General features: G+C 35.5%; 1 protein-coding gene across 11 annotated transcripts in view; it reads left to right on the forward strand.

Annotated features, from left to right (window-relative positions):
• Window positions 1-13,434, forward strand: part of AKAP7 (A-kinase anchoring protein 7) — a 218,735-nt gene that overhangs the window by 44,252 nt on the left and 161,049 nt on the right. For all 11 annotated transcript variants that reach the window (XM_016428895.2, XM_016428896.2, XM_016428902.2 and 8 more), the window contains one exon: window positions 1,895-2,055. In XM_016428895.2, the coding sequence (XP_016284381.2) occupies window positions 1,895-2,055 (161 nt within the window). The remainder of the gene's footprint in view (window positions 1-1,894; window positions 2,056-13,434) is intronic.

Here is a 13,434-nt window from a genome sequence, read left to right on the forward strand (position 1 = left end):
TTTAATAAATGCTTGTACATTGACGGACTGTATTATTGCTGATTTTATATAACAGTAGAAAGAGATAAAGAATTTGTTTACCACATATTTCTTTTAATAGAGATTCATTCTGGGTAAAAGAATATAATGAGAAATGTTCAAAGAATAGAATAACATTTAATGCTGAAAGGAAACTTTAGAAGTTATCTAGTAAAATTGAGTAATTTTCTAGATGAGAGAATTGTATCTCCCCAAAGTAAAGTACTTTGTTCATGGTGAGACACTTTGTCAGTGACACATGCAGGATTTACACTTAAGTCCCATGCATTTGTTATTGGCATCAGTATTGATCAGACTTGATTAATTATTTACAGATATATACTTCACTAAACCACCATAATTTGAGTCTTTACTATAGTTTTAATTTCTTACTTAAAAAATTTGTAGTACTTTTACTTTGGAATGTACTGCCACTTTTAATTTTTTTCTTTGAAATTAATTTAAGACAAAAGGATATTTGAAGCAAAACCTTAATTCAAAATATAGATGAACTAGGGAAAAAGAAAATTGAGTGCATATTATCTAATATTAAAGAAAAATGGAGAATTTTCTAAATAGCTAGGATGCAGCTGATCCTATTTTTACTTGTACTTTCCCATAGAAATCAGTCCCTTTAAAATAACTTACTAAACTTACCAGAATTACCATGTAATAATATCCTATTATGTATCATATATATTCACCAGAAAGTCTCATCAATGCTTTTTAACAAATATTGACTCTGGAAGTTTTAGTTCGCTGACCTTGATAAAGATAAGTTCAGAGGATAAAATGATTTGGAAGATTTTAAAAATAATATTAGAAAATTTCCTATTTTCAAAGTAATACTGAACACATGAATGTGACTCCAAAATAGATTGGTTCTGAGTCCTCTAACAAGCCCAATTTCAATGTTTTTTAATTATTCCAAAATCAGTACTGACTTGGGTCATCAGTAGGAAGTGTGAAACATCCACTGATTGAAAGTTATCATTGATTATTCTTTTTCACATATTTGACATAGAACTACATAAATAACATGAAAAGAAATGTAAAATAATATCAGAGATGTAAAGTCTTGAAAGGCAGTAACTGTTTATTTACTGGATAATGCCTGCCCTCTAGTGACACTTTTTAGAAAATTCATTCTAAGAGTACTATACATGTAGTAATAAACTACATATACCAATAATTTTGTTTAGTGTTGAAAAGAACTGATTTCTGCTACCAAAAACACTACAGGATTAAAAGTGAAGAAGATAGAGTTATTTTACCTCTGTTGATTTTTAATAATGAAAATGAAGTAAATGAAATAGGGTAGAGTCTCCTTTTTTAATACTGGTACGCTTAGACATAGATTTAATATTCACTTTTTAGAATAATTACTAGAACCAAGTTTTTTTAGACTGTGAATATAATGAATTTAAAGGTTAGAAGGACATAAGGGATCACTTAATTCACTCTCTCCCCTTTTATGCAGATGAGTAAGTCAAAGCCCATAGAGGTTCAAAATCTTGCCCAAAGTAATATGAATTATAAGTGGCAAAACTAAGATTTAGAATCAGTCTTGAAATCCAGTGCTCTTTCACTGTTCTATTTTGTATTTTGAGTAGTTTATAAATATATTTATATTTACTTAGTATATTTGCATCAAGTTAATAATAAGAGTCCATTGATATGAGTTATAGTTTTTAATAGTTTAGGTTCATAATGTAAATGTGTAGCCAATAATTTCTGAACAATTTGATATTTAGAAATGATTCTGAGATGAAAATGGTTGGTAGGTGTGACAATAAACCATGCCAGATTTTCAAGTTACATTTCTTGAAATTATAACTTTTCTTTTATCTGACTTATATTTTTTGTCTCTTAACAGAGGTATAGATGCCCTTTTGGAGATAAAAACATTAATAGAAGAAATACTACAAGGAAGGAATTTAAATTTGCCTTTTCAAGGAGTTGGTAATTTTGGAAATCAGGTTGGATTTGTGAAGTTGGCAGAAGGAGATCATGTACCTGTTCTTCTAGAGATAGCAGGTAAAAAACCTCAGTAATGGAGATTAGATGAATCTCTGAAACTTCACTAGTCTATTAAAATAACAAAGCCAATGAAACATACATAACTCAGTGGAATTGCTTGTCAACTCCAGGAGGAGGGAGGGGAAAAAAGGTGGGAAAAATCATGAATCATGTAACCAGGAAAAAATATTCTAAACAAAACAAAATTATGATACACAAACAACACACAAAAATAAAATAAAATCAATTAAAATATATTTAAAATATTTTATATGATTTCACTGGGAACCAACATACCTGTATTTTATAATCACATGTGGCTTTTTTTTACTGGGTATTGGGGAAAACAAGGAATATCCTATAGTTGAGGGGACTAAAAGCTTGTCATTTTTTGTTGTTTGTTTTTTTAAAAATGCTCACCTGTAAACCAGACTGATTCAGGAGTAAACTGACAATAATAGATCTCACTTGAATTTAACGTATGTAATGGAGGATTATTATGGAATAAGACTATAAAGGGAATTAGGATCCAGAATATAGAGGTCCTTAGAAGCTAGGCTTTGAGATTTGTATATTTTTCTCAAGGCAACAGACTTGCTAGCAGGTCAGTGATATGTCTTAACTTGTGCTTTAGAAACACATGAGCACCTGTTTTGCGAGCTCTGCAATGCCCTGCTTTCTTTCGTTGTGATATGAAATGTTACCGAGTTTCTAAAGTCTTGGTATCTTTTACCATGCTGGAAAGGAGTCAGATATAGTTGTATATATACCTAACAACAGACTGAATGTGCTTGTCAAAGACCAAAGCTAAGCATGGAAAGGTTGTTCACTAGTACTTGGATTCCAAGGACATGAATTCTTTGGTCATTGCAACATATTTGTCTTAAGGCCAAACAAATACTTTAGGACTGAGATGATAAAGAGTATGTTGGAAAATAATGGCTTAGGTTTGAAGAAAATAAAGAAATGTGAGGGCTGCTATGCATGTATATGTATATTTATTATGGCTATCTTTTCTATTTGTCTACATTTGGACAGGAAATAACTAGCATTTGATATGGGAACCATATCAAGATGAGCTTTCTTTGTATTGCCAGACCATTATTTGGTTAAAGCAGAGGTGAAAATTGAATTAGAAGGCTAAACATTAAAAGATGCTACAAAATTTTAATAAATAGCTTTAATCTGACCTATTGAAACAAGCCCCCCCCCCAAAGGAAATGGACAGAGGAAAAAATATTGACTTTGTTTATCACTCTTTTGCAAATGCTTGACTGATAAAAAGCAATTACTGCCAAGAGGAGACTAAAGGAATCTAGAAAATACCTCTTCAAGCAAGCACTTAACTAATCTTCTTGCCAAGCAAATTGAAATGGGAACCAATGAGAACAACAGTTTAAAATACAAGTATTTTGAAAAATATACAGGGGAATTATAGAAAAATATTTATTTTATTAATTTATAAAGCAATAAATAGCATTAGAAATGAAAACAAATGCACAGAAATTTAACTTGAGGCTTAACTGTATCCAAAGAGTTTTTACAGATGAAATTGAAAGATAAATATATAGAAAATGGACTATATCTGTCAAAACTTCTCTAATGATCTATTTTTATTAGTAGTAAAAACAAAACCATAATTTTTGGACCCCAGAATTTTAGATCCTAATGTGGAGAGAACATTAGTAACTAGTAACATATATAGACTTTTCATTTAATCAACATTTATCAAATGTTTGCCATACAAAAGGTATTAGTATGTTAGGTTGTATAGGCTATAAATATGAATGAAATTTACTTTCTCTTTCCTCAAGAAATTTCTTCAGGTGCATTTGACATGTATAATGGTAAGTCAGATATATTAATGATTCTAACAGAAAACAGTCCATTTAAAATGCCTTCTGATTCAGTATTCTACTTAATCTACTCTGAAAAGTTATCATTGATATCCTAAAAGCTAATTCCAATGGTTTTTCTTAGTCCATGTCCTCTCCTGCCTACTTATATTTGATACTTATAAAAAAGAAGCTCCTTCTTCCTATATCATCTTTCCTTTCTTCCTAAATATTTCTTGAACTACATATTGCATTTTCTATATCTCTTCATTTGCAAGGCTATTTTCTATTCCTCTCATTCCCTTCCACCTCATTTTTACTTTCTAAGGCCTTTTCTTTCTTCTAGCCTCAGCTGAATTGCACTCCTGCTGTGATACTTTCCTTGATATTCTTAATTTTTAGTTCTTCAGACTTTTTTGAGTTCTTTGCCTAGGTTGAAGGCCTAAAAGTCCTTTTTTTTTTTTATCAGAGCTGTATGTTGGGAAAACACACACACAGCAAATAGATTGCCTTATTACAAAGGAAAGCAAGAGAAACACGTTTTGTTGGGGTAAGAAGAGAAAGTAGCGCAGGTAGCACAGCATCTGTGGGAACCAGCAAAACTTGGACCAGGCTATTCAACCAGAAGCAACAGATGCTGCAATAGAAGCCCAGCCTGAGCCCCTTGACACGGGCAGGGAAGGCAGAAGGTGGGAACCTATACCCTCCTACATGGTAGCAGAGCACCTAAGGCAGCAAAATGGCAGAGTGCAGAGCAGGGAGCCTCCCCAGCCCAAACCACTTATCAGGGGCAAGGAAGCAACAGAGCAGGGACCAGCCCAACCCATGAAACAATAGAGGAACTGGCAACATGGGGAGCTGAACAAAACAGTTCCCCAGAGCAAGCCAGAAAATCTATCCTCTTGACTGACACACTGGGAAACAAAGGCAGCTGGGCCTACTCCAAGTACCAGATAAGAATACTCGGTACCCTTGGAGTAGTGCTCCCTCTACCCCAGGAATAATGAAGAACTTCAATAGATGGATAAGGTAATGGGGGAAAAAACTAACTAGAAAGTTGAAAAAGAGAAAGAAAAAACATGACCCTAGAAAGTTATGTTAGTGACAGAGAAGACCAAAAATATGAACTCAGAAGAGAATAACAATGCTGAAAAGGAAATCTGAAGCACCAAAAGAAAGTGTGAAAGGATGTCAGGCCCCAAAAGAGCCCATAGAAGAACTTGAAGAGAAGTTTTAAAAAATCAATAAGAGAATTGACAGAAAAATTCAACAGCTGGAGAAATTTTCACTAAAAAAAAAATTCCCCCCAAACTAGAATAGGCTAAAAGGAAATGGAGGTACAAAAATAGATTTAAGAAATCGCCAGGTACCCCAAAGAGATAATAAGGAAAAAGACTTGTACAAGAATATTCATAGCTGCACTCTTTGTGGTGGCCAAAAATTGGAAAACAAGGGGATGCCCATCAATTGGGGAATGGCTGAACAAATTGTGGTATATGTTGGTGATGGAATACTATTGTGCTAAAAGGAATAATAAAGTAGAGGAATTCCACAGAGACTGGAACAACCTCCAGGAAGTGATGCAGAGTGAAAGGAGCAGAACCAAAAAAGCATTGTACACAGAGACTGATACACTGTGGTACAATCGAAGGTGATGGACTTCTCCATTAGTATCAATGCAATGTCCCTGGACAATCTGCAGGGATCTAAAAAATACTACCCACAAGCAGAGGATAAACTGTGGGAGTAAAAACACCGATGAAAAGCAACTGCTTGACTACAGGGTTGGAGGGGATAAGACTGAGGAGAGACTCTAAATGAACACTATAATGCAAATTCCAACAACAGGGAAATGGGTTCGAGTCAAGAACACATGTGATAACCAGTGGAATCGTGCGTCGGCTATGGGAGAGGGAAAGGTGGGGGGAAGGGGAGGAAAAGAAAATGATCTTTGTTTCCAGTGAATAATGTATGGAAACGACCAAATAAAATAATGTTTAAAAATTAAAAAAAAAAAGAAATCACCAGGGAAAACTGCTTTGATATCCTCAAACAAGAGGGAAAAATAGAAATTGAGAGAATCCATTGATCACCTTTGAAGAGAGACCCCAAAATAAAATACCCCAGGACTATTATAGCCAAGTTCCAGAACTCTCAGGCCAAGGAAAAAGTGCTACATGCTGTCAGAAGAAAACAATTCAAATATGGAATCAAAGTCCTTTGATCATCATAGTAATTTATCTTTCCATCTCTCTCCCATATGCTTCAGACCACCTAATCTAGTCTTCCTTTTCATAGTTGTGCAGCTGAGGGGAAATTCTGACCTCTAGGAGTCCTTTTATCCCTTCTCAGGCTTCTTAACATGTGGGTGAATCGCTTTCTTGTTGAACTGAGTTTAGCTTCTTGCAGGATGTGATGTCTTGGTTGACATGTCACTCTTTTGAGTGGATTTTTCAACTAGGGCATTCAGTGACAATGCTGGATCCTCAGATGAGGGGACTCCTATTGCTCCCTCTGATTCTGAGACTAATATTTGGTATGACTTTAGATGACTGTAATAGATGTCCTAGTCTTACGATTTGTCTGGGTCTTCCTATCTTAGAATATATATTCACCTTCAATCAGGAAAAATGGATACAAAAGATGAAAGAGAAACATAGGTATTATATATTCTTGGATATTATGGCAGAGTGGGAGATAGGGACCTTTACTCCTTACTTACGTAATGACTTGTAACAATTTTCCTTACTTGAAATCTGCCAGGAAAGAGAATAACTCAGTTTTTTTTACTTAGCAGTTAAAGAACTCATCCTTACATAATATGCCAATAGGAAACAAAGGATATCTTTGTAGGCTTTGATGTAGGGGAAGGCTCCTTCCATCTAGCATGGACTTCACCTGTTTTGGGGTATGCGTTTACCTGTGCATACACATTTGTTATTATGAGTAAATAAATGAATGGTGGATCTCTGACATGTTAATTTCTGTTACTGGTTTTAGATGTTGTCTTCTCTTACTTTTTTTAATCTTTTTTACCAAATGCTCCTCTTTGCCATTGATGGCAGGGATGGGGAATCAGGAGTCTCAGATGGATTGTAAACTATATAGTAACATGCCATGTTTTCAAGAATTGAGTAGAGAACATGACCAGCTCCCTATTACATATCTCTTAGAAATGAGTGCAGCAAGAGGAAGCTAGGTGGCTCAGTGGATTGAGAGCCAGTTCTAGAGGTCCTAAATTCAAATCTGGCCTCAGATACTTCCTCACTCTGTGACCCTGGTCAAGCCACTAAACCCCCATTGCCTGTAACGTTTACTGCTTGGGTGCCTTGGAACCAATACACAGTATTGATTTTAAAATATAAGATAAGGGTTTAAAAAAACTGTTATTGTAGCCTTTTGAGAAACATCTAGCCCATAGGAAAGGAAGAAGATGAAGGAAAAAATAGCTGGGATTTAGCTATGTTGTTTAGAATAGGCATTAGGTTTCTTAAAAGACCTGGGTTTGAATCTTGGCTCTGCTACAAACTGTCTGATCTTGAACAAATTACTTCACCTGAGGACAGCTAGATGGCTTATTGGATAGAGAGCCAAGCCTAGGGAAGGGGAGCTTCTGGGTTCAAATCTGGCCTCAGACACTTCCTAGCTTTGTGATTCTGGGCAAGTCAATTAATTCCTATTGCTTAGCCCTTACTACTCTTCTGCCTTGGAACCAATACAGAGTATTATTTCTAAGATGGAAGGTGAGGGTTTAAAAAAAATTACTGCATCTGTCTAGTGGGTCTGGGATGGGCAGGTTCTTATGCCAGAATTTTGTGATTCTGACTATTCTTATCAATACCTTTCTTTGTACCTAACATCACATACTTCTTCACCTGTCTCCCTCCCTTTAAAATATTTTGGAAAATCCTTAACCATTTGTGTTCCTTGAATTATAGTTTTATTGTCTTTTTAATTTGAATAAAACATCTAGAAAAGAAACTTATGGTTATACTCAGTTATAATCCATATGCCCTTTCTAAGAACATGGCCTGAGAGAAGAAAAGAATAGGCTTAGGTCTTATTTTATTAAAGTAAAGGTCTCTGAACTCCAGAAATATTTCTTATTAGTCATTTATTGTTCTTTTAGCTCATTCAAAGGCTGCTTACAACACCCAGAATTCCATCCATTCCTTGAAAATATTCTCTCAGAGAGGGTTTCAAATATTGATGAAAGAACCTTTGTACTCTGAAGAATTTGAAATCACACCATGCTTTATGCATGGACACCAAAGGATTTTTATATGTTAGCAAATGCTAATTATGGCTATAGCACTATAATTACCCTCAAGGTCATACGTGTTGAAATACTGTTGTTTTTATATATTTAGGGTATCCCAAAAGTCTTAGTGCAAACTTAAGCTTTAATAACTAAATGTGCATATATAACATATATACATGCTTGTATATATGTAACAAATACATACATATATGCACGTATATACATTTGTGTATAGATTTTGTGTGTATATGTATGCATGCATATGTGTATATATATGTATATGTGCATATGCACATATAGAACAATTAGAAACCTCAAATGAAGGCAGATTTATTTGTATTAAAGAACAGAATTTTATAGTATAATTAATATACCAGTCTAATATAGAAATCATTTAGTTCAGCATTTTTATTTTACATGAGAAGAAATAGAAGTGTTTTATATTTTCTTCATAATATATAGTGATGAGTCATCATCAGAATGATGATCCCAAGACTTTTACTCATTAATATAATTTTAACATAAATTTGTTACATTTTTAAAAATTTGTATTCTATGAAGATGATACAGACTCCCATGTGAGGAAACACCTTAAACCAATGCAAGTTGGCACTTTATCTGGAAATCTTAAGAGAGTTACTCTGAGGATTAAGAGGTGAAATGACTTGCTAGGCTTGTAGGAGTCAAGATAGTGGAGTAACAAAGAAATTTAGCTTGGCTTTCCCTGTCATGGCTTTATAGGGATCTAGAAAGCATACTGAACTAAATTCTGATTGAAAAATCCAAAATAAATAAAGTGAGTTATTTTTCTAGCTTAGGTTGGATTAAGAAAATAAGAAATGCACAGGTACTAGAGATGAGTTGTACCTAAGAGTGTCCAATGCCCAGGGACTGAAAAGAGGTCTGAGTCTGGGTACCAGCAGAGGAAACACTGGAACAAGAAGTCCTAGGGCATTCCTGAATTAATACAGAAATGAGTGCCATTTGGCAGCTCTGTCTCCCAATACCCCATTCTGCATATAAGAAACGAGGATATTGAGAAGGACACTTATCCCTGGAGGTGATAGAGTAGAGCAGTCATGATTGTTTCCAAGTTATGTCCTGGTTGGAAAAAGTTCAGGAGCAAACAGTAGATATGTGTCTCTGATGCCAGGAGCAGATCAAGGACTCACTTATGTGGAAAGGAAAACTGCATCAAGCTCTGGACTTTCTGCCACTGAGGTGGAGCAAACAACAGTTGGAAGCTTAGAGTGAAATTAATGAATGGTGATGACAGTTGTGGGGGAGGGGCAACTTGGTGAGTGACAGCTGCTCTTGAAGGATGCTCACTCTTTTTCCTGGCCCTTGGACTGGAAAGAGCGCTCTCTCCCTGTCTCTGGATAGAAATACCTCTATTCCTGGATTTTCCAACATTGCTCTACCTGGATTTCTGTGATCACGTCATTGAACAAAAAGATTAAAGGGGAACAGTTTTTATTGTAAGGCTGGTCTTTAGGGGCATCAGCCCAAAGAGATAGGCCCAATGAGCTCTGAAGGTCAGAACCTTTTCTTCCTCTTGCTGTTTACTGCTAAAGACTTTGAACTTAAGAAAACTAGCACAGATTAGCATAGATAGGAATAAAAGAAACCCTCCACCAGCCTGTGAGGCCTGGCCTCAGCTCCAAAGCTGAGAGAGACTCAAACCCAATCTAGGGAAATCCTTCTTCCCTCTTCCCTGATATCTTCCCATTCTAAACTTGTTATTAAATTCATCTTGAGTTAAATAACCCACAGTCAGATAAGAGGACTATCATTTCAGGGGGACATAGAAGGAGCTGGACTTCAGGACAGCCATTCAACCATAAATAGTCCTTATCGGACCCCTGCTGGCCGATCTTGGTCTGGGGGGAGGCTTGTCCCTCAGGGGGTCCATGCTTACCTGCTCTGGGGTATCTTCAACATCAATAGAGAAGACATCCCCTCAGGCGATCATAGTTGTCCCATTTCTTGGGAACCCCATTTTTTAAAGATAGCCTCTCAGCAGGGGTATCGCTCTCCTTTAACCTCACCAGCAGCCATATTCCTTCTCTCCCTTCCCTGTTACAAACTCTTTCATTCCCTGTTACAAAACCTTCCTTCTCCCCTATCCCTCTTCAATCTCCTCTACAATTCCTTTTAATTATTACACTTCTAGTCACCAACCCAGACTGAAGCTTTATTGTTGCTGTTGAGCCATTTTTAGTCATTTCCAATTCTTTGTGACCCTATTTGGAGTTTTCTTGACAAAGATACTGGAGAGGTTTGCCATTTCCTTCTCTAACTTATTGCTGAGGAAACTTGAGGCAAATACAGTTAAGTGACTTCTCCAGTATCACATAGCTAAGTGTCTTAGACTGGATTTGAATTCAAGATGGGACATGAGCAATAATTAGCATAAGGGACTAAGTAGTGGCCAGATTGCTAGAGGGAAGAACCAGTGAGAGATTCATGACCACTCATAGAAGATAATCTTAGGAGGAAGACTTAAATAATGGTATTAATGCTATAGTAAATGCTACAGAATAATCTAGAAAGACTAGAACTAAGAAAAGTCTGTTAGATTTGACAAATAAGAAATATAGAAAGAATAGTTGGAGTTAAATAATGATACTAAGAAATGTGTGAGGAGAGGAAGAGGAAACAAAACGTGATGCTGGTAGCTTCTTCTAGGGGTTTTCCTGTAGAAAAGAGGAGAGAAAGAATATCATCCTTTATGTTGAGGGTCAAGTGGAGTGCTTCAGTACTTCTGTACTCTGATAAATCCATGATGTAATCAAAGTGGGGACTCTTATCAGCATAGACTTCTTCTATAGAGGTCTTCTCAACCTTTGGAACATTTATAAATTCCAGTCTTTTTATTTTATTTTTTAGTTGTTTAATAATTTGTATTTTAATTAAGTTTTTAAAAGTATTTTTCTATAGTTACATGATTCATGTTCTTTCCTTCCCCTCTTCCCTCCTTCCTCCTGGAGGTGATAAGCAATTCCACTGTGTTGTATATGTATTACCATCAATAACTATTTCCATATCATTCATTTTTTGTTACAGAGCAGTCTTTTAAAACCAAAACTCCAAATCATATATTCATACAAACAAGTGATAAATCATATGGTTTTTTTTCTGCATTTCTATCCCCACCATTCTTTCTCTTGATATAGATAGCATTCTTTCTCATAAGTCCCTCGGTATTGTCCTGGATCATTGCTTTGCTATTAGTAGCAAAGTCTATTACATTTGATCATCCTATAATGTTTCAGTTACTGTGTATAATGTTCCCCTGGTTCTGCTCATTTCACTCTGCATTAGTTCATGGAGGTAATTCCAGTGCAAACAGAATTCATTATTCCTTATAGCACAGTAGTATTCCATCATCATATACCACAATTTGTTCAGTCAATCAAGGGACACCTCCACATTTTCCAATTTTTTTTTTGCCACCACAAAGAGAGTGGCTATAAATATTTTTGTACAAACTTGTTTTTAATCTCTTTGGAGTGTAAATCTAGTAGTGGTAATGCTTTATCAATTTTTAAAAATTTTAAATTTAATTCATTAGTTAAATAATTAAAATAAAAAAATTAAATTAAAATGCCCTTTGGGCATAATTTCAAATTGCCTTCCAGAATGGTTAGATCAATTCACAACTCTATCAACAATGCATTAGTGTCCCAATTTTGCCACATCCCCTCCAAACTGGCATATTGGCCATTCTGCTAGATATGAGGTGGTACCTTGGAGTTGTTTTGATTTGGATTTCTCAATTCAGGAGGAATTTAGAACACTTTCATGTGATTATTGATATCTTTGATTTCTTCATCTGAAAACTGCCTATTTATATCCCTTGACCTTCTTGTACATTTTATTTAATTCTTTATAAATTTGAGAAATTAGACCTTTGTAAGAGAAATTTATTATAAGATTTTTTCTCAGTTATTTCTCCCCTTCTACTTTTGATTGCATTGGTTTTGTTTGTACAAACTCTTTTTAGTTTAACATAATTAAAATTGTTCTTTTTGCATCTTGTAATGTTTTCTATCTCTTGCTTGGTCATAAATTATTCCCTTTCCCATAGATCTGACAAGTATACTATTCTATGCTCAACTAATTTACTTATAATTTCCCTCTTTATGTTTGTTATTTACTCATTTTGAATTTATCTTGGTATAGGATATGAGATATTGATCTAAACCTGATTTTTCCCATGCTGCTTTCCAGTTTTCCCAGCAGTTTTGGTCAAATAGTGGGTTCTTGTACCACAAAGGCTGGGATCTTTGGGTTTATCGAACACTAGCTGGCACTAGGGGAACTAATCCCTTCTCCCTTTTCCCGGTGTCCAAGGACATTTTTTGCATGCCCCACTCCTGTGTACAGCCTCTCAAAGCAAGCACTTTCTCAACTCTCTTCTGTAATTCAGGGGCTCACAGACTGAATTTGCCCTGTGGGCACTAGAATTCATTAGAAGTCAATGCTGTCCTAATTTTCTAACATTTTATTTACTTCCCTTTATTTTTTGGTTTGATTTGTTTACTTCTGATCAGGGAAGGTTCAGGTCCCCCTCTATTATGGTTTTACTACCTATTTCCTCCTTAAGCTACTTTAGTTTCTCCTTTAAAAATCTGAATGCTATACCATTTGGTGCATATATGGTTAGTACTGATATTTCTTCATTTTTTATGTTACCTTTTATCAAGATGTAATTTCCTTCCTTGTCTCTTTTAATCAAATCTGTTTTTACTTTAGCTGTCTGAGATCATGATTGCTATTCCTGCCTCCTTTGTCCCAGTTGTAGCCCAATAGATTCTGTTCCAGTCCCTTATCTTTACTCTCTCTACCTGCCTCATGTACATTTCTTGTAAACAACATATGGTAGGATTCTGGTTTTTAATTCACTCTGCTATCTACTTCTTTTTTATTGGTGAGTTTATCCTGTTGACATTCACAGTTATGATTACTGTCTGTGTATTCTCCTACATTTTGACTTCTTCCTTTAATCCTGACGTTTCTCCTTTCACTCCCTTCTCTTCAGTGTTTTGCTTTTAGTCAATCTCCCCCCCCCCCTTTCATCTATCTTATATTACTCCCCTTGCAACCTGCTCCCTTCTTATTCCCCTCTCACTATAGACCTTTTGGTAACCCCCCCCCAACCTTTCCCTCTCTTGTATTTCTCCCCTTCCCACCACCCTGTTTCTTATTCCCCTTCTACTTCTCTATAGGGTATAAGACAATAATATCCCCCAATGAGTCTGTTCATCTTTCTCTGAGCCAATTCCATTGTGTATATGG

This window comes from Monodelphis domestica, chromosome 2 (genome assembly GCF_027887165.1).
Source record: "Monodelphis domestica isolate mMonDom1 chromosome 2, mMonDom1.pri, whole genome shotgun sequence".
In the NCBI taxonomy this organism is placed as follows: Eukaryota; Metazoa; Chordata; class Mammalia; order Didelphimorphia; family Didelphidae; genus Monodelphis; species Monodelphis domestica.